Source organism: Siniperca chuatsi, linkage group LG11, assembly GCF_020085105.1.
Source record: "Siniperca chuatsi isolate FFG_IHB_CAS linkage group LG11, ASM2008510v1, whole genome shotgun sequence".
Lineage (NCBI taxonomy): Eukaryota > Metazoa > Chordata > Actinopteri > Centrarchiformes > Sinipercidae > Siniperca > Siniperca chuatsi.
Genome location: NC_058052.1, coordinates 9,832,709 through 9,860,374, shown reverse-complemented (window position 1 = coordinate 9,860,374; position 27,666 = coordinate 9,832,709). Strand labels below are relative to the sequence as shown.

The following is a 27,666-nucleotide window of genomic DNA, read 5'->3' as shown; positions in this document are numbered from 1 at the left end:
TTGGCATCAAATGAATGAATTCAAACTAAGACCAATGCGTTTCTGTCAGAAAAATTGTGTTTTTAATTCAGATCATTCCTCATATTATTGCAAACCCAAGCACATTTTTCCATACAGTAGCTTATAACAGCTGATTCCATGTGAAAAGCATAACACATTGAGCATATGCAGAACACTGTACCTTTACGGAATTAACTGCAAAAACCAATATGCAAAAGATGTAGATTCTCTTTGAGCTTAATTCCTGTTTTAAATGATTTTCTGAAAATGTCTACTGTAACGTAAGCGTTCTGCACCAAAGAGATGAAAGGAAAAAAAACAACAACAACAACAAAAAAAAAAAACACAATCCCTTTCAGAACAATGTCATGACATTCAAGGTCTGGGTTGCCCTGGTTTGCTGGAAATGAACAGAAATCACTGTGTATTTCTCTGTTTTGTCTCCATAAGCATGGATCTTCCACCCACTCAAGCAAAAGTCTGCTGTTTTACCATGTAAAACACACACGCACATGCTCTCTATAGGCCACTTTCTTAGGACAGAGCACTTAATGGCTGTTTGTAGGGGATGCAGGCTTCCCACTAGCTGGGATCTGATGGTTTGCCGAGTTCAACCTTAACTCCTTTTTCTCCTGCACCTGCACACAAAGGAAACACAAACACACAAGAGATAATGTAAAAGAGCAGAAAAACACTCTGTGGGCCTGAAACAATAGAAACAGGATTGTGTAGTTTATACTTCAAAACCTACCCGTTAAGTATTTTTCTTTAGCTCTGGCTCGCTCATCTGCGTCAAAATACCACACTGTGATGGCATACCTGCGAAGACAGAATTAGAACCATGAGTCACTTCGAAACAGACCGGATCATCTGAACATGTGCTGTGGACAGACTTGGATGCTGACCTGGTGGCGAAGGCGGGCTGAACCTCGTGAGGGTTCCGTCTATCTGACCAGAACAGCAGCAGACGATCAAATTTGGGCTCTATGTCGGCAAACTGGGCCTTTCCTTCTGGGAAGATTCGAAGAAGGCCACCGTGTTCCTGGAAGAGCAGAACAAGAAGAAACAACTCAGTCATGTAAACAAATCAGGACAAAGCAATTGCAGGAAGGTAAGGAGAGACTGTAGGAAGCAAACACTAAGTGAAGCCTCTGCAATGATCACGTTTGTGGGTTTGAATCCTATCGTGTTCATCCACATTAAAAGGTAAACATTCAGGGAAAGCAGATTAAGTCTCCTAAAAAACGCATTTATTACTAATATAAAGTATCCACTTAAATATAGTTCATATGTGAGGCTTTTTAAAATATCAACATAGGACGAGAATGTTAAGGAAAAGGGTTGTCTGACTCCAAGGGCTAGGAGGAAAGCTCAGGATCGGAAGCAGCAGCGGGGGACGGCTTTCCTGTGGAGGGATAGGAAGAATAACCCACAGGAAAACTGCTCTGGCTGGATAAAGGACCTGGAGAGTGAAAAAGCAGATTGCTGCGAGCATAGTGCTTCAACTCTCACACAGCTGATATGATAGGCCCCTCTCTTCACACGCAAACTAGCAGAGCAAAAAAGGTTCACACCCTTTGTCGGCGGAGTAATGCAATTCCCATTTATACTATTTTGAATGAGGGGGAATGCCAGTGGTGTGACAAAACTAAATAAAGCACAATAGGGTCAAAGAAGACAGGAAAAGTGTTTTTTTCCCCCTGCAACACGTGAGCAGCTCAAGGGCTGCTGATTATAACAGTTGTTTGACTGCATGTATAACTAAACTGGTGGTAACATTCAGTGTGGGACTGTAAATGATGTATGGATTAGAGTGAACACAGGATGACCCTCACCTGCAGGACATGACCTTCTGACCTACATCAAGCTGATATACTTAAAAACTCTGCAGTCAAACTATGCTGTAACCCAAAATGGACACTGACTGGCCTTTGACATTTGAACATTATTTTTTTAAATCTTGCAAAGAAAAATGCACAATGGTTATAAAATCCAATTAAGTAAAAATGCCTTACAATACAATAATTCTTTTGATCTGTAGTGTAGTGAGTGCAGTCATTTAGGTGGGAACGGGTTTGGACAGGTTTTATTTTAGAACACTGCTGTGCACTGGATACAGAGCACATTAATATAAAGTTCTATAATTTGCAGTACATCCCATTTAACCACAATCCACTCCATGGACTTCCATGGAAATGCGTTTCCTTTTAAACCCTTGAGAGTATTTATTATTTATATTTATTTTTTCATCATTTTTCCACAGGATCTGGTACACTCACACTACTCTCCCTCTCCACTGTCTCTATGCTGGACTGATTATATATATTTTGCTATATATGTTGATATATTGTTATATACTACACTATACCATATCATAATTGATATTCTATTCCGTGTTATATTGCTGAACTATACTATATGTTATACTATATTACTACATTCACCTTTATCTTATATCCCATACATATTATACTCTATTAGGTTAATATGTTACATTGACTTTTGTACTATATTCTATATCTATTATATGTCTATATTAATACAGACAAACACTGAGTACCATTACTTAATCATATATATTAGTCTGGTACACTGATAGACTTGCTGACTGCTGCTATTAATCACACCACTGTCACTTTACCTTGTAATTTTGTCTCCAAGTGCTCTTGTATAGTTTCTATTTTTATTCAACTCTTATTTTAGTTATATACACACACACACACACCTCTTATTATTTAATTATTATTATTTTTTTTATTTTATTATCTTTTTCTGCAATAGCAACTCAATGTATTTACATCTATTAATTACCTATCTATATCATAGTTTTCATTGGTAATGTGCAGGGCACACAGGGCAGCATATTTGTCACAGCGGTTGGTGCCAATTGTGATCATTCATAGAAGTAATTTATGGCATTTTTTTTTGTCAGCGGAGCAGTTTTAAATATTGCAGGGAGTAATGAAACGAAAAGGAGCAGCCGCAGTGAGCCGATAGGCAACAGGCTGCATGGAAAGCCAAGTGGACCATAAACATCTCAGAAATGTAGTGTACCATCCAACAGGCGCGTTACAGAAACGCCTGCCGAGAAGAAGAAAATTAAGAAAACGGGGGCAATGGACCTTTGTAGCCCATATATTATCATTTAGCACAATTATGTCGGTAGCTGCTATCCATACATACCTTACCTGATGTGATTTTGAAATTCAGGGAAGAAATAATATCTTGTATGTGTTTAAAATTAAAAAAAAGTATCTGTATATTTGCCTGTGTTTCAACACATATTTAGATATACAATTGACGCACATATTCAAACAGTATTTAATTTATTCGAAAGTGAACATCAAACATATCTGCAACCAGCGCCATGGCAGCCCCCTCCATGCACATTAAGACATTACCTGAAATCTAGTTCAACAGAAAGACAATACCTGAATCAAGCTGATTAAGAAAAGGTCTTTAACAATTACATTTGAATCAGGGTCTTTAACATTAAATAAATACAGAGTGAGGAAGTGAGGAAAAATATCATATACTTTGACTCTCTTGCTGAAACTGGAAGCATATCTCAATAAACCCCAAAATTCATAATGTGTGTGTAATAGCATTCAATTAGACACATTTATGATTGTGTGTATCTTCAAGAAAAAAGGAATCCCACAGGAGAAAGTATAGATTTAAAGCGTTTTTGAGCATTTTGCTATCTGAAATAAACATTCACTCTCTCCACAGATATCTCCCCAGATATTTTACCAGATAGCTTAGTGGAAGAGCAACAGCCTTTGGTTCTGGAAACTAGAGTTGTAGCGACACACACACAATCATAAATGTGTCTAATTTAATGCTATTACAAAGTTATGAATTTTGGGGTTTATTGAGATATGCTTCCAATTTCAGCAAGAGAAAATTAGTCAAAGTGTATGATTTTTCGTCACTTATTCTGTATTTATTTAATGTTAAAGGTCTTGATAACATGTTTTCTTAATCATTCAAGTTAATGTATTTCTGCGTTTAACTAGAAATCAGTAAGAGCATAATAATAAATTATTCAATTATAATCATAAAGGCTAGAGGCCATCATAGCAGCCAATACATTTAAGAGTACTTTATTAATTCCAGTGGGATTTTTTTCTGTTACAGCAGCTTAGAGCATTTAAGACAAGATAAAAAGCACAGAAACATACTTATCGACAACACAATACTTATAAACAGTAACTTAAATAAAAAGTGGGGGACTTCTTTATATTGTACATACGGTGGCCTACATGTGAGGTAGACATGGTGCAAGTAGTGCAAAATTAAATGCTAATTTTACTGTAAGGTTACTGTGAAGTTATGGATCGATTGATATATATGAAAACAAAACATTGAGTGGTAAATTTATTTTGTCAGAAAGAACGGAACAAGAAATCAATTTGAATTTGTGCCATTTCTGGTTTCTGCTCGCACGGTTAAAACGTACTTTGGTCTTTGATCACATATTTCACTCTCTCCACTGATATCTCCCATTACATTTTCCCAACACAGATAGCTCAGTGTTAGAAGGCTGACCTTTGGTGCTGGAGACTGGTGTTGGAGTTCCACATTGGGCAGTTATTTCTTTGAGTTGAGTTGAGGCTAAAATGGACCCCTTGGTGAGGCTGCAATTGCTGCCTCGACAGGTAACAATTGTAGCCTCGGCAGGCGTTTCTGTAACGTGCCTGTTGAATGGTACACTACATTTCTGAGATTTTTATGGTCCACTTGGCTTTCCATACACCTCCAACTCCTCAGCAAGGTAACCAACTCCTGTTACTGTATCCTGCTGTTGTGTGAAAAAAGCACTTGCACCATGCGCAGCATGAAATGATCGCACTTGCAATTATTATTGACTGACTGTTAACAGATACATCAGTTGTTCTTCTGTTGTATTTCTGACAAAGTAGCTGCTCAACAAGAGTTTGCTGTACTATTAAACTGCACTTGCTGTTACCATGGTAACCGTGAGTGTCATCAAATCAACCGGGGCTGACATCTTAAGGATGATAACTAACATCCACTCGCCGGGGAGACATCATTATTTTAAGGTTTCAGTTGTCAGCATTGTAACTGGAAGATTTGAAAATGACAGAAAAGACAAGCCTTCCAGGTAAATTTGTGATTTTGGGCTGTATAAATAAAATGACTTGGCAACATCCTTATCTAAACATACATATATTGCATGTTCATATTTACGTAAATTTACATCAGTACTAGTAGACTGAAAGCTCTGCAAAGTGCTACTGCCCACACACAGAACAGCGGATGGTAAAAGGTTATGGAAAGACTAATATTGAGATAATTTATGAGAGTTGTGTTTCTAGTGGGTGGAGGAAACAGTGAATCCAACAAAAAGGTTTTTGATGTCACCCTATCCAAGTTAAATAAAATCCAGGCAAACCTGACACCCCCATGCCTGCTGAGAGCACTTTTTACAAAAGGAAGTCACATGGTGTACCCACAGATACCAGTAAGAATGCTTATCATTCACAACAAAGATTCTTGAAAATCAGGAGGGCTCATACTGGCATAATATTTGTTAACACTTTATTTATAGTTGAACTGTTGGTGAATTCAGATGGACCACGAGTTAGAGACAATAACTGCAACTTCCTCACATTGCAAGATGCTGGTGTTACTATCATCAATTTCATTCATGTCATATGTTAAGGCTGGATAGTTATGGCAGAAATGACAGGAATGATGTTTACTGATTGCTTAATACTGTAATGATTACTAAAGAGTGGTGTGAATGTGTCTCCTGTCCTGGTCTCTCGCCCAATGCATGCTGGGAAACGCTCCCAAATAAAATTTCAAAAAGAAAATAGATGGATATTATACATTTTAGTGCAGCAAAAATGTTATGCAGTGATCTGTTCTGCTATTTTAATGGGAAAAGACCATGAGAATGAGAGGCAAACATTTCAAAAATTAAGATTTCTCACTAAAATGCATGCTGGTTGGTGGATCAGATACACGCCGAATTAAACACAGACTCACACAGTTTAAACCTTAAAACATACTTTGTAAAGAATCTGTACTTTTAACAGAAAGCAAAGTATTTCCAGTGGCTGATTCATTTCCTTTCACTTTGATTTTTGCTTGCCTGCATCTTTTTCTCCCACCAGAGCGACTTGGGTGCACCTGGAACATTCTAAATTTGTGATTGGTCATGCATAAGTGAAGTACATGATGCCACACCAGGTCTTTCAGGTGACTTGAGAATAGAACAAACGCTTTAGTATCTCAGATGTCTATGATTTTTAAGTGTTGATACTTGAAAGTACTTCGTACAATTATATGAAATGAACTGTATGGACTTACTGTGTTATCTGAGCTGAAAATATTCTATAATCAATTTTGAATTTACTGTACACATACAGCTAACTTGAAACCTACAAGTTGCAGTTTCCTAATGATTTTGTATAGAAGTGAAGCAGTTGTAGAAACATGATGTTGAAAATTGGGGGTAAATAACTGGAACAACTGAACCTGAACATTCCAAAGCCACGTCATTCTCACATGGAGCCCTGGTATCCAGGCAACCACATTCTATAAAAGACAGCTCATCACACGCCTAATAAACAGCCAATCAGAGACCAGACTGGAATTATTCACATGTTTAACACAGTTCCATAACATGGCTCACTTGAATAACTGAAGCCTGTGCATGAACATAACAGAAATCATGTAACAGCTTGGTTAATTAACATAAAGGACAATATGACCCACCTGATGCAACAGGAACAGTTAGTATACACATAAACAAGCAAAAACTGTATGTGCATATTTTCGTAGCAACATGAGACACCTGATATACCCCAAACAGGCCAAATCATTTGTGCCCAATTTGCAAGTACATTGGTCCAAAAAGAAACATACTGTACCTGCTGGTTATGTAATATGCTAAGGGAAATCATCTTGAAAATCATTATAACAAATGCAAACCAACCTGGATCAACAAAGGGGAACAGCAGTCACAGGTTGAAACAAGTCAACCAGGACATGATGGATATGCAGTACATTAGCAGACTGCAAAATACTCAACCTTAGTAGTAGTGTTTGCAATGGTGATTCACTTACTTCACAGTTAAAGTACTATTAAAGTAGGTTTTATGTTATTTCATCTACCTTCCCATAGCAGAAGACAGGTCCACAATATCAATGCATTCAACTTGCCTTATTGCTTATTTGATGACAGCTAATAATGGTCTTCTTAGGTTTAGTAGCAGAAGACAGACTCATGCATGGTCTGCATTCAAATTGCACAAACTAGCATCCAGAAGCAAAACAGAGTTTCCTGTAATTATGTAATTTTCATATGCAGGTCTGGAGGTCAAGTATGTGAGGAAGACTGGAAGACAATCTCTTGTCTACTTATGTGTCTTGTAAAGTCACCAGCTCCTCAGAGAAGCATGGAAGCCATCCTTCCTCCTTACAGTTGCTGCTTTATATTATATAGACTGTTGTTACTTCCTGTTATGCAGCATCCTGTTTATCTGTCTCATATTCAAGTGGTGAGTTCCTTAACTACTTGTCCAATAACATTAACCGCTAAACACTTAATGCACATTACAGTGTAGCCTACATTTTCTTCTATCGGATCATGTTGTGACAAAAATGTGTCTAGCAGGTGTCATGGGGTAAAAACAAATTAGTTCATTTTTGCTCTCAAATTTATGTCAACTTACTGTGGCAGTAGGAACTGAAGTTACAAGTTGTTGTGGCTACGGTCAGTCAGGGAGGAGCACCCAGACCATTAGCAGCAGGCTAGCAGCTGCGTTTTGGCATCGAGGTGCCTTCAAATTTTGAATTCCTCCCTTCACATTAACATCGGCAGGTTAGATTAGGTGAGGTTATCGCATTAATTATGGCATTCCACTGGACACCCTTTCTTAAACAGTTGGGATGCTACAATGATTGCTGTTTTAGCAATACTGGCCAGTTTTGGCAGCTCTCAGTTAGCTGCACATACTATACAGTGGTGTGCAAATTTAAATATTAGTCAAAGATAACAAGTAAACACAAAATGCAGTTTTTAAATGAAGGTTGTTATTATTAAGGGAAAACAAAATCTACAAACCTACATGGCCCTACATGGCCCTGTGTGAAAAAGTGATTGCCCCCTAAACCTAATAACTGGTTGGGCCACCCTTAGCAGCAACAACTGCAATCAAGCGTTTGCGATAACTTGCAATGAGTCTTTTACAGCGCTGTGGAGGAATTTTGGCCCACTCATCTTTGCAGAATTGTTGTCATTCAGCTACATTGGAGGGTTTTTAAGGTCATGCCAAAGCATCTCAATAGGATTCAGGTCAGGACTATGACTAGGCCACTCCAAGGTCTTCATTTTGTTCTTCTTCAGCCATTCAGAGGTGGTCTTGCTGGTGTGTTTTGGATCATTGTCCTGCTGCAGAACCTAAGTTCGCTTCAGCTTGAGGTCACGAACAGATGGCCGGACGTTCTCCGAGTTTTTGGTAGACAGCAGAATTCATGGTTCCATTTATCACAGCAAGTCTTCTAGGTCCTGAAGCAGCAAAACAGCCCCAGACCATCACACTACCACCACCATATTTTACTGTTGGTATGATGTTCTTTTTCTAAAATGCGGTGTTACTTTTACACCAGATGTAATGGGATATACACCTTCCATAAAGTTCAACTTTTGTCTCGTCTGTCCACAGAGTATTTTTCCAAAAGTCTTGGGGATCATCAAGATGTTTTCTGGCAAAAATGAGACGAGACTTTTTGCTCAGCAGTGGTTTTCGTCTTGGAACTCTGCCATGCAGGCCATTTTTGACCAGTCTCTTTCTTATGGTGGAGTCATGAACACTGACCTTAACTGAGGCAAACGAGGCCTGCAGTTCTTTGGATGTTGTTGTGGGGTCTCTGAATGACTGAAGAAGAAAAAAATTAAGACTTTGGAGTGGCCTAGTGGGGATAAGTTGAGCAAACTGTTGAAAGTTTATTCAACATCTGTTGCATAATAGCCAAACTTTATTTGGATTCAGATGTGAATTTGATACAGCATTCTAGTGAGGCTGACAGACTTTGGAGTGGCCTAGTCAAAGTTCTGACCTGAATCCTATTGAGATGCTGTGGCATGACCTTAAAAAAGGCAGTTCATGCTCGAAAACCCTCCAATGTGGCTGAATTACAACAATTCCGCTAAGATGAGTGGGCCAAAATTCCTCAACGGCGCTGTAAAAGACTCATTGCAAGTTATCGCAAACGCTTGATTGCAGTTGTTGCTGCTAAGGGTGGCCCAACCAGTTATTAGGTTTAGGGGGCAATCACTTTTTCCACACAGGGCCATGTAGGTTTGGATTTTGTTTTCCCTTAATAATAACCTTCATTTAAAAACTGCATTTTGTGTTTACTTGTTATCTTTGACTAATATTTAAATTTGTTTGATGATGTGAAACATTTAGGTGTGACAAACAAAGCAAAAAAATAAGAAATCAGGAAGGGGGCAAACTGTTTTGCACACCACTGAATATTGTGTAGCCTAATGCAGTGCAAGATAAACAGTGAAAGCTGTCAGGCTATGGACAATCTAATCTAATGAGGTGATTGGGTTTAATGCAGTTTTGTTTTGATTTTGGATGGAGATACATACAGTGCATTCAGAAAGTATTCAGACCCCTTCACTTTTTTCACATTTTGTTATGTTGCAGCCATATGCTAAAATCATTTAAATGATTTTTTCTCCTCATTAATCTACACTCAATACCCCATAATGACAAAGCAAAAACGGGACTTTAGAATTTTTTTTCAAATTTATTAAAAAGAAAACACTGAAATCACATTGACATAAGTATTCAGACTCTTTGCTATGACAGGTAGCTCAGATGCCTCCCATTTCTCTTGATCATCTTTGAGATGTTTGTACACCTTGATTGGAGTCCACATGTCGTAAATTCAATTGATAACTGGACTTGATTTGAAAAGGCACCCACCTGTCTATATAAAGTCTCACAGCTGACAATGCATATCAAAGCAAAAACCAAGCCATGAGGTCGAAGGAACGGCCTGCTTAGCTCACAGACTGGACTGTGTCGAGGCACAGATCTGGAGAAGGCTACAAAAAATGTCTGCTGGATTGAAGTTTCCCAAGAGCACAGTGGTCTTCATCATTCTTAAATGGAAGATGTTTGGAACAACCAGGACTCTTCCTAGAGCTGGCCGCCTGCCCAAACTGAGCAATCGAGGGAGAAGGGCCTGGGTAAGAACGGTGACCAAGAACCCGATGGTCACTCTGTGCTAAGCTCCAGAGATCCTGTATGGAGATGGGAGAAACTTCCAGAAGGACAACCATCATTCCAACACTCCAATCTGGGCGTTATGGCACAGTGGCCAGATGGAAGCCTCTCCTTAGTGAAAGACACATGAAAGCCTGCTTGGAGTTTGCAAAAAAGCACTTAAAATGACTCTCAGACTGTGAGAAACAAGTTTCTCTGGTCTGATTAAACAAAGAGTGAACTATTTGGCCTCAATTCTAGGCATCATCTCTGGAGGAAACCAGGCACCACTCATCACCTGCGCAATACCATCCCAATGGTGAAGCATGGTGGCGGCAGCATCATGCAGTGGGGGTGTTTTTTCTAAACTTTAAGTAGTGTGTAGTGTGAATAGAACAGCGATGGAATATTGAGCAGATACCCGCAATAGCCAATAAGAGCGAGCTGACCAGTTAATTACAGGGAGAGAGATTAACTGCTGGGTGAGATAGGTTGACTTTTTAAAAGAGAGCGGTGCACTGCGCTGTCAATTCATAAGCTTGTCTCAACAGAAACAGTCTCTGCTCTCATGTGTGTGCCCCCCCACCCCCCGAAGTCACGTTTGATCACGCGAGTTTCTGTGAGATCCCAAGTCTTTGTAATCGCCACACTGAAATTGTTTAGTGTGTGGTCCTACGTCCTGACTGAATGGTCTGGTGTGCGTTCTTAAGACTAAAATATAAAAAAATTGGTTAAAATTGTCTTTATGTTTGTGGTCTCCCATGTTTTTAAAATCTGTTAAGATTTAAAAATTCTCTAGCGTGCACCAGGCATTAGGGACAACTCTGTCATTGTCCTTGAGCTTTAGAGGTTCTGTAGAGAAGAATAGCAGAAAATCCCCAAATCCAGGTATGCAAGCTTGTCGTGTCATACCCAAGAAGACTTGAGGCTGTAATGCTGCCAAAGATGCTTCAACTAAGTACTGAGTTAAAGGTCTTAATACTTTTACTCTTTTTAATAAATTTGCAAAAAGTTCTAAAGTCCTGTTTTTGCTTTGTCATTATGGAGGTATTGAGTGTAGATTAATGAGAAAAAATTTATTTAAATGATTTTGGCATACGGCTGCAACATAACAAAATGTGAAAAAAGTGAAGATGTCGGAATGCACCTACATATATTTTATTTTACTGGTTAAACAAAGTTGTAATATCTTTGGCATCCCTTAAATATATGGTAAAATGCTGTATATACAATATTGTATAATTTTATGTTATATTCATTCATGCAAATTAATTGTTAATTTGAGAGCATGAATGAAGTAATTTGAGAGGACGGATTTGGCATTTTTTACCCCATGACATCTGCTGAGCTTCTAAAAAATGTTATAGAAGTCGTTGAATCTGCACTGTGACTGAAAGCATGCCTGTATTCAAGTTTTTAAGTCAGACCTGGGGCAGGTGGTTGCTTTGAGCACCAGGTGAGACAGCTCTGCCACACAGGACAATACTGCCAGTGAAAGAAAGGGTCAAAGGCTTTTTCAAACTTAATATATTTCCCCTTTATATGAATATTCTTTCAGTAAAACCCAAACAAATAATGCTCAAAGTTCACTGTAGTAACACCTCTTTGTTCTGTCGGTCCATGAATAAACTTTCCTGCAGGAGGAACATTGGATGTGTGGAAAGTAGCATGGGGGCGCTCTCCTCCCTGATTGGGTGTGGCTGCATTAGTAGGATCTCTAATGGGATTATAAACTGGGAAAGTGGCCGAACAGCACGTACTGACACGTAACCTCTACCACTGACTCTGCTTGGGTGTGGAGTGTGGAATAAACCAGGATAGAGGGTGACGACCCTCTCATGGAGACAAGAACTGTGCTGACTATGCTTGTGGCAGGAAGTCCAACTGGAATATGAAGACCAGACACATGGCCTTTTTGCTAATTATTTATAATTATATTGATGGTTCTTTCAGTGATAATTTCTAATCACAATTGAATCAATGTAGAAACAAGAGAATTTAATAAAGTTCAAATTGGAATAATCATCATCTAGTACTTATGAACATTATTTTCTCCACACATCACTCACATACCTTGGCAGTCCAATCTTTATTAAGGTAATATATGCATGTGACACACCGTCCATCACCGTTGGGGTTATCCACATGGCGCACGTATCCTGTTCCTTTTCCAGGGTAACATGCCACCATTGCCTGAAGACAGGAAGATGTAAAAGCATGATTAGTAAAAGCAAATACGGTTTGACGGAAGCACAAACGTAAGCATACGATGTCTAGATCTCTTAAACAAGTCAACAGAAGTACTGCATGAACATTAAGAAGAAACAGTCAGGGCTGCATTAAAATTGTGTGTGTCATGCAAATGCAACTGCCAGTGCGAATCCAGTCAGTCAGAACCGGGCCTGTGGAAGCAGCTCAGATTGCCCTTGTTGGCCTGTGATGTGGATGCAGCAAATGGTCACATTGTCCTTGCCTCACCTGGTCCAAGACTGATACAAGCAGTGGCTGCTTACAACACAGCTGCCTCATTATAAACTTTACTACTAGAGAGAAAATAAACCGGAGATATCGTGCTGCATGTCAACTTCCCCTTGCCTTTTCCTGCTCTATTAAGCCTCACATGATCTGCTTGGGTGTTGGCAGTGAACCCCTATGAGCTCTTGTAAACTTCTTGGTGTAAACAGCGAGCGAACACACTCACAGTATAGAAAGTCCCTCGGGAATAAGACACACACAAGTGGTGACTTGCACACTGCTGGGAAGACTGTGAGAAAAACACTTAAAAATAAGACTTCCGTGGAAGACATGATATAAATTTTGAAACGTAAAAAAAAAAAAAAAAATCCATCTGTCTTCATCTTAAAACACTGCCTTACACTGCCTGTGATATCAGACTGCATATAGTATATCATATCATACCATAAGAACTGGAAATTACAACCAACACTTTTGGGACATCATGCAATGTGTTTTCTGACTTGAAAGAGGAGCTGAGGTGAGCAGTGAACGTGCACAAATGCAGAGGGCAGATTCAGCCCTCATACACCGTGTCTAAGCAGTGATATGACAAACAAAAGGCAAGTTCCTCCACATTCTTCCATCCACTTGGATCAACGTAAACCATAGCAACATTATTATAAAACACTCACAGCAGACTAAACTCCTTCACTTGGTCTTGTGCCAAGTGAAATAATGTCAGACTTTCTATGTTTGAATCTTGAAAAGCTATCCTGACCACAGAGAAATTATAGGATATGCTATATTTCAAAATATCTGAACTTCCAAGGAGTTGAATAGAATCACTGAATTAAGACTATGTAAGCCTGTCGGTGCACGTACTTCTGGAAAGATTAATTTTATTGTGCCATATAGTGACTGCATTGCAAAATCTTTACATGCAAATTCTTTCCAAGTCTTGCAATGCTCAGTGAGAGTGAAAAAAAAAAATCCTCCACATCACACATACGTCTGAATCTTATTTTCCTGCTCATCTGACCGTAGTTGCCTGCGTCAGTCCACATTGTGCTCACATCTTTTGAGTGATGCAGGTTACCACTGGAATGCACAGTATCAGGGCCTTCAAAGCTGAAAAACAACAAAACGCCAACATAAAGATGAGGGGGGTGGGGAGTCTCGCTCCGGCTGCACGAACCAACTTTATCGATAAAAAAAAAAAAAGAAAAAAGGGTGGGTCTCAGACAAAACAGCTGCTGGGAATCAAGGCGGGTGAGGGGCACACAAACTGACAAAAGGGCTTCCTGTCAGTAAGACGTAATACAGTAAGCATGTGTGTGTGTGTGTGTGTAAAAGAGGGGGAGGGAGAAAGGGGGAGAGGGGGCACAGACAGAGAAAGCAGAGGGGTGGGGCTGGAGCAGAAGAGAAGAGTGAACTGCTGTAAACTTTGACTCCTGGCCTCCCTCCAGAGGGAGCAGTATTTAATGGTCGTGCTACGTGCAGAGCGTGAGGAAGGTTGGCTGATCCTCGGCTATGTCACCCCTCCCACCCTTAACTGCTTGGCTCACGCTGCAAGGCTGGGGATGGGTAAACATTCTCTTCTAGGAAAAGCGTGTTTGTGTCGATTCAGATGTGTGAGGGTGGAGTGTGTGCGTGTGTGTGGGCTGACTGAAGGTGTGAGAGCTTTGGCACTCAGACACAGCTGTTCTGCCTTTCCTTTCCTGTAGAAATTATATAAAGCTTCATCTTCTGCAAGAAAGCTTAACTCCTGCACAAGCTCAATTATGCACCTGTGAGCATGCCAGGTAAGGTCGTACGAAAATATACAAGTTGTTCACAAAAGTTTGGTTTCCTGATGAATACCCCATTTGGCCAGCTAGCACCTCTCAAAACTTAAACAAAAGGTTTTCAAATGGAGTAGTAGAGTGCGGATTTCAGAGAAATAATGTTACTTGAAAAAATAAGGAGCAGCAAAAGCCTAAATAAAACACATATCACACTGACGCCGTACACAAAAGAGAGTGTACACCAATTATTCACAGAAAAAACATGCAAATGGAATGCAGATCAGCTAGTATCTGCAAATGCCAACCTTGTATGAAGTGCTATTTAACTCCAGTTTGCCTGTCATGTGTTCTGGTCATGACGACCAAGCAAGCTGAAACACAGTAGAAGAGACACCACAGTAGGAATAGCCACACAGACAGAATCAGTGCGCAGCAGTTTGTACTGGCAAAACATGGAGGGAAATCACTGATTCTGCACAATAAAAAGGTATGTATTTACTAGTGTATATGCTCATGCATGTTAATCCTTAATATTCCTGAAGTGTCAAAAATTATTTCTCCATCCCACTTCTACACTGCAGGAGGGTTTTCTTCCCTGCCATCTTCATCTCTGACCTTTATTCCTATTTAAGTTTCCTTTCTTCTAAGCCACTTATTCTTCCTCGCTCCTCTGTGGCTCTCATTAGGAGGTTGACCTCGCCCGCCATGCCATTTATTTATATTCCGCAGGCACGGCTTCAGAGGCCGACTTGCATTTACAGGCAAAGAGTCAACGAGAGAGAAGCAGAGGTCTTGCAACTAGATCACAAGGCCAAATGAAAGGCAAACTTTATGCCACAGATAAACAATTTAAGGGAGCATCATGACATCACAACCACCAACAGTCTGTATCTGCTACCGAGCTACTACATCAGTTATTAAAAATTTTGTGAAATATTATAATTTTTCATTAAAACAAACTTGTTTGAGAAGTTATTCTTGACCATAATCAGTTTTTGTTGGGCATCTACAATAAATCAATAATTATAATAAATATATCTGACTTAATCCCTTGATATCTAAGGACAAGATTATAGACAGAGGATCCCTCTGTGTGGGAGAGACTAATCTGTTCCACGACAGTCGTGCGCTACTGTTTATTTTTCTTTCTCATTCTCAATTTGTCTCAGACAACTGCAACTCAAACCTCAAATAAATCAAACTTGAACTGGATGGGACAAGCAAAAACAAGACTAACATTAATTATGTGAGGCTAGACCCACAGATTTACTAAACTAAAACATACACTTTTGCTCTTCTAAATGTTCTATTTTTATTCTTGTATGCAGTTCAGTTCAAGGATTTGATTGTGTTTAAGTGTTTCTATAGTAATATTAATGTAAACCAAATACTGAAGTAAAACCAAAAGTAAACCAAAAGCTTACATTTAATTAAAAATAGCTAAGGAGGTTATTAAGTTAAAATTGAAATATTAAAGTATTCATACCACCAATGTTAACCTGGTAATTGCACACAGGTGACTAAGTTCAGCTGCTGGCAGTAAACACAATTCATTGGCTAATATCAATTTAAATCAGTCATGCAGTGGGTTTGCCATTCCATTACTTTATCTAAATAATCTGTTGTATTAAAATAACAAAATAACTAGAAAGTAAATGACAGGAGACACAGTGACCACCTTGCATGTTAGAACACAACAGCTTCTGTGGGAAATGGGAAAAGCTTGAACTGACACTTCAGTGCAGTCAGTGGAAAAAGCAGCAGAAAAAAACCCAAAACAGCGCTCAGCAGGCATGCACAATAACTCCGAGCCAACTGCCATAGCATCGAATAATGATGCTTTTTACACAATTAGTGTTTTTGATGTCAAAGACGACTAATAGTTGTGTGTGCAGTTTTAGGTAGGACAAAAATGTGTGTATGTGAAGGATTTTGTGGAACCTAGAGAAAACCTCAGTGTTTCTGCTTCATAGGGCCATTTGTGGTGCGCTTGCAGTTTTGTCACGACTGCCACAGAATCATAAATAATGAAAATTCCATTATGAAATCAAATGAATTTATAAAGCTGTGCCAAGTGGTGTACAAGTGAAGAAACAGCCCTGTTGTCACTCATGTGGGTGAAGAGGAATTTGATCAGACAGAAAGGGCAAGCTTCAAAAACGTTTTTACCGGCCTTCTTATGGCCTATTTCCAGAGGGAAGTGAGTGATTAAAAGGTAGAAATGCTTCTCCATTTCACTTCCATTATTTGTTATGCATGTACTGTATCATAATCATCACCTTTATATTGTAGAGAATGTATGTGTTAAAACTATTTTGGTATGTTATTATCATTAGTATTTACATTAAGCAGACAAAAATCAAGAAAAGTTGACATTTTACACCAACATAAAGTATAAAGATAAGCACTACAAACTCTCCCTGTACTGTATTCATCCTATCAATCTGCCACCTCCATCAGTCACACAATAAACGGTAAAGTGACTGAACTTATATACAGCTTTTAACCTTAGGCTGTTTCATAATCACGGTGGTGGAGCTGCCATGCAAGGCACTACTCTGCTCATCGGGAGCAGTTTGGGGTTCAGTGACTTGCTCAAGGACATTAAGAAATAAAGACAGGAGTCGTCTAAGGATCAAACCACCAACCTTGTAGATAACTAACTTCAACACCTGTGCCGCTAACACCCACGAGCTCCAGCTCCAGCCGATGTAGATGCTACCTAAGGGTTACCATTGATTCAAGCTAACTATCAACCATCCACCTGTTACAAGCCCACTGTTCCCATGCATGTGTGACCAAAACTTCAGTTTCAGCTGCATTAAGCAGGAATAAATAAACAAACCACAACATACCATTAACTTAAAAGGGTGCTCTGTGGAGTTTTCTTGTCAACAAATAAAAGTTTACATTCAGTGTTTCTTACCAAAACTCATTGTGTGAATCATTGAGATCTCACAAACACGTTTAATGCATTTCCTTCTAAATAAAACATACACACAAAAACACATAAAATGTAAGAACATAATACGTAACATAATATGGTTGTTGGCGTGTTACCATCACCAACTGTAGATCGGTGGAGCAGCGTAAAAATTGTGGCAGGGGTGTGTATTGTATTACCCATGATACAAACTTTCCTTCCAGAGAAATATGATCCAATGTTATTACAAAAAAAAAAAGTTGCTTAGTGGAGCTTTAATACACTAATATTTGGAATCTTTCAAATTGTGGTGGACAAATAATACGAACATTTCCTGTGAAGCCATGCTAGAAAAATATATTTCTCTTTGCGACCTTTGTTGAGACAGCCAGATAACTGAAATACTTATGTAGACATATTTGTAGGGATGCAATTAACAACCATTTAGATTATCAATTTATCTGCTGATAACCTTTAATTTAGTGATTAATTGTTTAGTCTATAAAATGTTATAAAACAGTCAAAAATGGTAATCACTAGTTCCTAGACCACAAGGTGCCAAAGACCAAATTGCTTGTTTTGTTTGATCACCAGTCCATATGATACAAAGAAAAAAGCTGGAACCAGAGAACGTTTGACATTTTTTGTTTGATAAATTACTTAAATGAATAATTGGGTATAAAAATTGTTGTTGGTTTATTTTCTGTTGATCGACTAATTCATTAATTGAATAATTGTTTCACCAGCACTACATACCTCAACAGGCATTTTCCTCTTTTTTGAAAGAGGGGTTTTGAAAGAGGGGAGTTGCGTCATCAAACAACTCCATCACAACAGAACTTGATGATAATTCTCACCTCGTGTTGACCTGATCACTTGGAAGGATACACTGATTACTAGGATACTATCAATCAGTGCATCCCTGGTTCCCACACAGATGTGAGCCATGAACTGGGGTGGAGCAAAAAAGGAAAAGCTGCGAGGGGTCTGCTGACTTCACAGAAAAGATGCTTATCCAAACATGAGTACAAACAGTTGGGATGGACACCTTATAGCCCAGGGGAGTGTGGGAACCAAGACAGTTCAGGCCCTAGCCCGGGATAGGTCACAGTTTTATCTGTCAGACGGTGGTGCTGCCTCCAGAGGAAATCCCTGTTTAAAGTAATGACCTAGTTTATTCTTTTCTTCTTTACTGTAGGCTGTAAACAATAGCGGGACATATACAGCAGCTTCACCCTCAACATGTTGTAGCAGAAACACAAGCACAGATTCTGGAATCATTACGCAAATACTCTAAAGGGGATTGTGTAAAGTCGTCGATTTCAGCACACTCTACTGGTGTCTCCCACTGACAAACAAAAGATAAACGCTAAAAGATAAATAGGCTGAATTCTGTGAGCTGCTTAAAGCGTCATCTGCAATAAACTCAATGCTGGGATCCACTAACAAACAAGCCTGCTGTTTCTACTCTTCACTCTCACTCGGACAAGTCATAAAATCACATAGGATAAGCCGGCACATTTGACTCAGACTCAGAGCATCAACTCATCTTTAAAACTGTCCTGCAGTCAGTGTGTTTTTCAGTGTTATATTCATATACAACAAGAACTAAGAGAGCAGATATCTACAGTACTGTTTGTTTTGTGCAGTAACTTCTTGGCGACTGCTCAGTCTGACTGAATGGCTCCATCGTGCCTGTGTGTGAGCCAAGTGAGCTCATTCTGTAATTGGATCAGTCACTGATACTTTCTTGTTGCCAGTGGTAGAAGATTGAGCACAGCAAAAAATTATCACTTGAAAAACTCAATATATAAAAGCCATTTTAAGTAAAAGTTGTTGCTTTGCCAGTACTAGAAACTGGTAAGAAAAGCTCTACAGTATATCAACCATCAGCTTACAGCCCCCTCTCATTCTGTATAGAAACACAAAAACAATTATACTTATTAAAGTGGCTAACTGTGATCAATTATTTCATTGATATCTTTCAAAAACATTTTGTATTGAATTGATGCAATACAAACTATCTTAATCACTTCACAAATAGTTTTTTAAATGCACAATTATTTTAAATGTCATGCTCCACCCACCATAATTCCTCCCTGTCTTCAATGCTACAGCTGCGAACAGTCAAAAACAGAAGTCCTCTTTCTCAAAGCTCCACTTGGATCACGGCCAGGTCCTGCTTACACAGTCACGGCATAGTAAACGGAGAGATAAAAATGTGCTGAAAGTTAGAATAAAACATATTTAATCAAATTATTTTAAATGCTTCACTTTGCTAGTGAGCACCGGTTCAGATTATGCTTCTGTAAATTATCTGAAACATATTACAACCATGTCACATCCAACTACCGGCCTTCATTTATCTCTCTCTGGTATGTCACACATACATTAGATTATAATAAAAAGATATTATGAGCATCATTAGAAACCCACAGATGGATGACAAAGGAGCTTCAGAAAGGACTGGCTTATACTCGACCTGCTGGGTGAGCCTGTGCTCTGACTAACTCCAAAACTATTACATTTAACGTTTACTGTATGATGGTAAAACAATAAGCAGGAAAAATGTTGCATGCAAGGTGCTGCCTCGGGCATGCTGGTTTTGTAGTTGGAAGGAACGAGCGGCTCGTCCAGCCTACAGCATAACGTACAGCCGGCTCCGACACTCAGAGGACCACATGACTTCCTCTAGCCTACTTACTCTATAGAGCTTTAAGATTTAGGTCAACTTCCTTATGAAAAACACACGTCCACAGTCACTCTGTGACATTACAAATGATGCAACAAATAAAATCAACATTTAACATTATAAAAACTCAGTTGCTCATTGTCAACCACAACACTGGGGGGAGTGGATTTTGTCCAGATTTATACTGTTTAGGTTAAACTGCTGTGGGGTGGACTTGAATGACATGATAATATACTTGTATACTGTGAGACAATATGGATTTTGCAATACCGACAGCAAGGCCATTGCAGGCAGTGTTGCAAATCTTTGCAGGATTGTTTTATGGCAATAAAGGATTTACAGTACGTTTTCATCAATGTGATAAAGTGCCTTGATTTAATTTAGGTATTTAATTCACTGCATTAACCAAAGACAGTCATACACAGTTTATTTTTTTTATCCCAAAAAGTTTTTCATCTTGCATTTGCAATATATAAAATTGCATAGCTTTTATCCATATTGCCCATCCTTCTAATGTAGTTAACGATTATTTTCTTTATTGATGAATCTATCGACCATTTTCTCAATTAATCATTTGGTCAATAAAATGTCAGAAAGTGCTAAAAAACAAAAATAAAAACAAAAACAAAACACAATTTCCAAAAGTGCAAGATGACATCTTTAAATGTCTTGATTTATCAGACAGAATTTACTATCACATAAGACAAAGAAAACAAGGAAATCTTCACGACTGAGAAGCTAGAAGCAGGAACTGCTTGGCATTTCTGCTTTGAAAATGGCAACTAATCAATTATTTGATTATCAGTATAGTTGCAGAATTAGTTTCTCTTGACTGACTAATCGATTAATTGTTTCAGCTCTAGTTGTGTTTTTTTTTTTTTGCTGAAACAAAATACAAATTGATTTTCATGTCATATACCCCATATTAATCTAAGAAAATGGTGGAGAAGGGTGTCTCTGCTAACAACTCATATTGTGAATCTCCAGAAACTGTTTTTAGCTATGAAGGGATCTGGCAACATGTCACAAAACACATTTTGTGTTTATTAGGGGAATTCATCTTCCCATGAAGAGACGATCACACAGCTGTAGGACCAACCATTAGTGTATCTAAACCAGTATTTAAATTCTATACTGAGCTACAAAATGGCATGCTAGACAGAGTTATCATGTTTCATGTACAACAACGTAACTGTATAAATGCTAGCCTTGTACACTAGTAGTAAGAATGTATATAATGCAGCCTTGGCTTAGTGAGCAACTGTTTTAACATGCTGGACATACTAACATTCAGTGGGGAGCAGCAAGTCAGTGATAGGACAATCATGCTATTGCTACAAACTTATTTATATGTTCCCTGATAATGCTATAATAGCATCAGCGAGCATTCAACATGCTGGAACTGCAGAGAAACAAACATGTCCTGCTGCCTGCGACTTCACACAATGTTATCAAATGAAAAGGGGAAATGGAAACAATGACATTAAATAACTATTTGGGCAAAACTTTTCCCTCTATCTTTCCCAATGTGAATTGTGCTTACATTGTGTTGTATCCCTTTGAGCCATTGATACTGACAGCCTTCCATTTGTGCAAGTCATGCCGATTTTCGTTGGTCACAGTCCAGGCATGTGTTTGCCAAGGCAACTAGGGCAGTAGGTGAGGAAGTCAAGTTCTCATCAGAGTTTGACTCTGGTGGCCAGCTGCGTGGATCTACTACACAATCTGACCACTCACTGAAATAATGTGCTTTCTGAAAAATGTTTCATGTCTATTAAGAACCAGCCAGGGGGAAAAAACAACTGGACAGGAGGAGCAGCCTAAAAATAACAGCACACGGCAATAAGAACTCTGCCAAAACCAAATACCTGAAGCAAGCAAAGGCCACGGGCTTCAATCCAGCGTGTGCTCTTTAACTGCTAGATCCCTTAAATGTCAAGCACTGTGATAACAGAATATGATGAAGGTAAGGTGACAAATATAAAACAGTCCCTAACCTGAGTGAGGTTAATGTTCAGGAGTACCGTTTTGTATGTGCTAATCCTAATCCTTTTAGGGTCTGACTTTCTGACCTGACCTTCTACACTGACCATGTCCCAGGGTCAAAACCATTAGATTAGATACTTCAGACACAATGTATCAGATCATTAACATCAACAGCCCTGCAACAAAGACTATCTTCATTAGGGTTATAATGTTCAGTTTTTGTTCAAACTATTCTAGAAAGGTGGTGATTCAACTTTATGAACATTTTAAAGACTGTAGTTTGTGATGCTGGTTAACTGTACTGTGTTTTACTGGCAGGTGTTTCTAATATTTAGTCTATCCTTACTAATATACAGTATATGGGTTGGACAAAAACACCTCCAAAATCACTATAAAGTTGATTTAACACCTCTCTAAAATACTTTCTACAAAAACTGATCACTTCAACCTTCATGAATGAAGGATTTCTTGCAGAGCTGTTGTATTAGACTGCATTAGTTTTATCTAGGTGTACCTAATAAACAGATTTGCGTTACAAAAAGAGCACTGGAAAAGGGATTGAGCCTAACATCTGTTCAATGAAACAGTGACAGTTTACTTCAGAGTATTTCCCCCAGGAGGGGGAGGCTGAGAGCAGCTCATCTCTTCCTGAGTCAGTCTCAAGGTCATGGTGACTAGATCTGGTTAAAAGAAGAGTCGTAGGTCACACGCAACCCAACAGCCGTGCTGGAGTAAAGTTGACATTACTCTGGGCTGACGTAGGCTGCTTTTTTAAAATCTTTTTTTCCTTCTTTTTTTAAAACAGCACACAGAAGTTAGAAAAGAGTAACAGTCAGAAATGACTTCCAAGGTTTTAGGACAACGTTTAAAAGTACATGTGCTGCTCAGTGTCTCAGAGGAACCAGCCTGAAAACGAGACTACCCATTCACTTAAGACGTTCTACTAGAAAACACGTCTCAGTGAAACAGAAGCTACCCACAGTTTCCTCTCCCCCACACTACCAACCTTGAAACAGGCAGGTCTTCCTCTCAACATAGGAATGCTCTGTCTAACCAACTGTGTGTGATACTGAACTGAATTTATCACTGCAGTAAAGCTCTTTTAGTCTGCAGCCTCTCTACAGTGGGGTCAGAGGTTCCAGTCAGCTACAGAACTGCGTCCCTGTAGATGATTCAACAGCACAGTTAGACTTCATACTGCCTTCATGGCTGCAGCTCCTTCACACACATTTTACTATAAGAAGAGCGAAAGCATAAATGTGTCATGTAACAATATGCACAATTTTGATAAGTGTGAGCATGATGTCTTTGTTGTTTCGGTGTATGCCTTTAGCAGCAGCACGTGTTAGAGCTGCATGACCTGGAGAACATGTGCAGTGTCATACAGTCTCACTGTCTCATACAGTGATGTTGATAGGTTTTCCATGCAGTGAGTCCCTTAGACCCACAGGTGGCCATTTGAGTGGGTCCCCAATAAAAATGTGTGTTTTTTGACAAATTCTAGTGTTAAACTCGTGTTTGATGTTATATTATAACAGTATATATATATATAAAAATAAAAGTATATATTATGGTTATTCATGTATGTTGAAAATGTATCTTAAAATTAAACAAATAAAATCCCTAATCTGTAAAATACACTGCAGACACACAGCAGCAGACAGGAAGAGGAGGTCATATTATACAGAGAAATATTAGCTTTTTCTGAGTCAATAAATTTTAAAAAGGGGAAGCTAAAGGGCAATGAGAATGCTGAGCTTTCAAGTTTCACCAGAGTCATAAAACCATCAAGCTCATCATGTTTAATTAGTTTAAGTAGTTAACAGGCACACAAAGAGCAACATTTATGCATACTGAGTACAATTAGCTGATAATTAGTCTGATCAGCCACCGTCAATAATCAATACAAACACACATTATTAGACTGTAAACCATTAATCAAACCAATAACTAACTGCAGTCAACTCAGACAACCTTATCATACTTTAGCAGTTAGCTAGTGTTTCTGTAGTGGTGACAAAATAATAAAAATATAGGCTACATACAGTATTAGCAGTTTGAATAAAACTGAAGCTCCCTACGCGCTCCGGGGTAAATATTACGCCAAACTCCCTTTAAGAAAAATGATATATTAACAATTCCTTACGTTTCCGCAAAAACACATAACTCTAGAAACACAAGATAAAAGGCATCAAATGTCGACAGTCTTCTCGTCAATTTGGCATCAGTATAACCCATAACGATAAACTGTATATTCGTACTTACATACTTTCCGTACTTCATATTTTGGATTTTGTGCCTCAACTTGCTACCAGCCTCCGTTCTGCTATTTTAGGGGGAGAAGACAGTGAGAATGAGAGGCGAACGTTGAAAAATGAAGATTTCTCACTAAAATACGTGCTGGTTGGTGGATCAGATACACGTATATGTATAGTACGTGTGTGTGAGATGGTATTTGAGTTTTTTCGGTCGTTATTAAAGTAACTATCCGGTTTGCGGCTTCCCGTTTGGTGCGCGAGAGATACAGTACCTATACGCGCAGACGATTAAGAAAAAAGTTTTTTTGACAGCGAGGTTTCTTCTGTTTATGTCTATGATTTCAACACGAATTTGTTGTTCACAATGTACGGTAGAAATCATCAGGGGGAAAACATGGTGCATCCCCTGGACTCAACAGTGAGTTTACTGCGTCCTTTCGAAATTTAACGCGTCAGAGACGCAGGACGCGCACCTAGCAACGCCGCTGATCATATGCGTGTGCACGCTGCACCTATACACTCAGATGCAAGTTTATTATGTACAGCTATAGTATCTGAAGCTAATGCAGACTAGTCAAACACTCCTGTAGAGCTGAAACGATAAGTTGATTAATCAATTAATTATTCGATCCACAAAACTAATCTGCAACTGTTCCAATAATTGAATAATCATGTAAGTCAGTTACAGTTCCTCATCTGCTGCTGTTATTCAGACAAGACAAACAATGTGAAGAGGTCAACTTTTGATTCAGGAAATTGTGATTTTTTTCACTATTTTCTGGCATTTTATAGACCAGATAATTCATTGAGAAAATAATCTGCCCAGCAGTCCTGCAATAAATCTTCTCTTCGTGAACGTTATAACATTCAGATTTTGTTGAAAATGTTTCAGAGAGGTGTTGGATCAACTTTATGGTAATTTGGAGACTAAATATTACAAACACCTCTCAAACTACAGCCTCTAAAATTAGTATACAGTTGAATCAACACCTCTCTAAAAGAGCTTCAATTAAATCTTAACATTATAACCTTAATGAAGGTAGGATTTATTGCAGGACTGTTGTATTAGACTGCATTAGTCTTAGCTATATTAGTTTTACATGATAAACTGAAAACTGAGTGCAGACCCTGAAAATGAATGAATGAAATCTGGCACTGTGCATTACATTAGTAATACACCCAGATATGCATTCAGTAACATCCTGTTCTCATCTGTGGAGAAAAGGACACTACAAATATTGATTTAGCTTTAAAAAAAAAATAAACGTTTTAATCAAGCAATGCTTCATATATTCCTGATGAAACACCTGTGTGTGTGTCACATACTTGCAGTTGCTTATCAGCAAAAAGACATATTAAAAGGAACTCTGCTTTATGACTTGCTTTGAAATGATGCAACACTTTTACTGTGAAGCTGCTGCAGACCCATAAGCTACCAAAACTATAGATTATTGCTTATTAGCTCAGGTATATGTTTGAAGTAATGCACAAGGTGGGTGGGGGTATTGCTTCCTTATAACTGGCTTCATCAACCTTGTCCCTTCTGGTGTCATAGCCATTTGTGACGCCATTTGTATAAAAAGTTAATAATCCACCTTTCTGACTCAGGGCATTAGCTACGCTTTAACCTAGCTTTAGAGAGGACTCCCTAGCCTCTTACACTTCAAGTCAGATCTGATTAGCAAACGGGACCAAGATATTGAAAGTAATGTTGACTTGATGACAGGTGGACATGTCTGCAAGCTCCAGGTTTCACCAGCCTTATTGTGACTTCTGCTGAGTGCTGCAACACTGTCAGATACCTGCAAAACTTACTTTGTATTTGGTCCCATGGAGCATTACTGTTTGTTTTTTTAAACCCACCTCGTGGCAGGCAGGTGTAATTCAGCAGACCAGTAGGACTGTGACTCCTGAGGGACAAGCATTGCAAACCACTGGCTTTCAGGCATGACAAATACGCTAGTGCTGACTGTGTGTTTCCACCTGCTGCAATACTTACTTTTGTCCTTCCATTTATTGTGTAGTTTCCCAGTTTGCCGTTACAATGTCTAATCAGGTCGTCCATGCGACTCATTAGAAAGCGGATCTTCTCGCAGCCGGCCTCCTTCCCCTCTATCCAAGTGATTTTGTCCCCTCGGATGTCTTTTGTGGAGTCGCTTTTTTGACTGACCAACTGTCCGTCTGTGAACTTGCCAGTTTTGTGCAGGGATTTGACATTCTCCAAAATTCCTAGCCCAGTCTCTGCTCCTAAAAAGTTGTCCACCACACAGATACCGTGCTTGTTCATACACGGGACTATGTACTCCAAGGCAAGTTTCTGAGGGGATGTGCTCGTTTGTCCGTTAGATGTGGCGGTGTTGTTGGACCCGTCCTCTACCGGTCTGCCACCTACCACAGGTGCTTCTGTGTATGTGGTTTGTGGTAAAGATGCACTGTCCGCCTGCTCGGGTTTTATCTCCGGTGCCTCGTAGTCCCCAGACGGCGGAGCCTGCTCGGGCTTCTGTTTGGGAAGCTGCGCCTTCTCCGCCTCCTTACAAATGAGCTTGTGTTTCTTCCAGTGCTGTTTCTGGTGCTCCTTGCTGCAGTAGAAGGAGCTCCGGCACCTACCACATTTGAGGAGATTCTCCATTTTCCCACAAAGTTCACAGTACTGTCGTTCACGGTCCAAATCGCTCTGCTGCTTCTCCATGTTTGAGGCTACAACGGGTGAGCTGCGCCTTTAATTCCGATCCTTCACACGCGCCCTGCTAACCGAGAACTTTGGAAACGATCCACTGTATCTGCCACGCTACACAGAGCGAAACGGAAAAGTAAGACTCAAAAGCTCGCCATTTCCGCCACGTACTCCCTCTTCACATCTTGTATCAGTGGAATAATACGACAACGTGTGGCCTGGGCCGAGCATTTCGTGCTGCCTCGAGGGCTTCAGGAGGCATTTCTGCTGGCTAGCTGTCGGTCTGAGGGTAGTGCATGGCGCCGCTCAGTGTGTGCTCAGCCTGTCTGTAGTCCAGCCTGCGCTGACGTCCATACACAAGCACCGCCCCTCTAGCGCTGCCTTCATGTACTGTCGGACAGATGACCGTTCATAAAATGGCTCGAAACACGTGGAAGTAGTTCGATGTCGTGTCACGGCAACAGGGATGGAGCATGTCCTTGCCCATATATGATATAGTCAATCAATAAAAAGGTGATATATGTATCTCGACTAGACCCGTCGGCCACAGTCGTGCAGCCTCAGTGATTATTCTCTATAATCATGTTCACTGACATATAGGCAGTGGTGGAAAGTTCAATTACTCAAGCACTG

At 39.4% G+C, this 27,666-nt stretch overlaps 1 protein-coding gene across 2 annotated transcripts; it reads right to left on the bottom strand.

The window, feature by feature from the left end:
* Positions 1 to 39: 39 nt before the first annotated feature.
* Positions 40 to 27,378, bottom strand: egln1a (egl-9 family hypoxia-inducible factor 1a). 2 transcript variants are annotated; one of them, XM_044214103.1, is made up of 5 exons: positions 26,359 to 27,371; positions 12,333 to 12,452; positions 906 to 1,042; positions 752 to 819; positions 40 to 638 (listed from the first exon to the last, which is right to left on the bottom strand). In XM_044214103.1, the coding sequence occupies exons 1-5, from the start codon at positions 27,046 to 27,048 to the stop codon at positions 583 to 585; spliced, it is 1,071 nt and encodes a 356-aa protein (XP_044070038.1). In that variant the 5' UTR covers positions 27,049 to 27,371; the 3' UTR covers positions 40 to 582. The 2 variants fall into 2 exon arrangements, with proteins under 2 accessions (XP_044070038.1, XP_044070039.1); XM_044214104.1 differs by lacking the exon at positions 12,333 to 12,452 and having other exon boundaries at positions 26,359 to 27,378.
* Between the last annotated feature and the right edge of the window lie 288 nt (positions 27,379 to 27,666).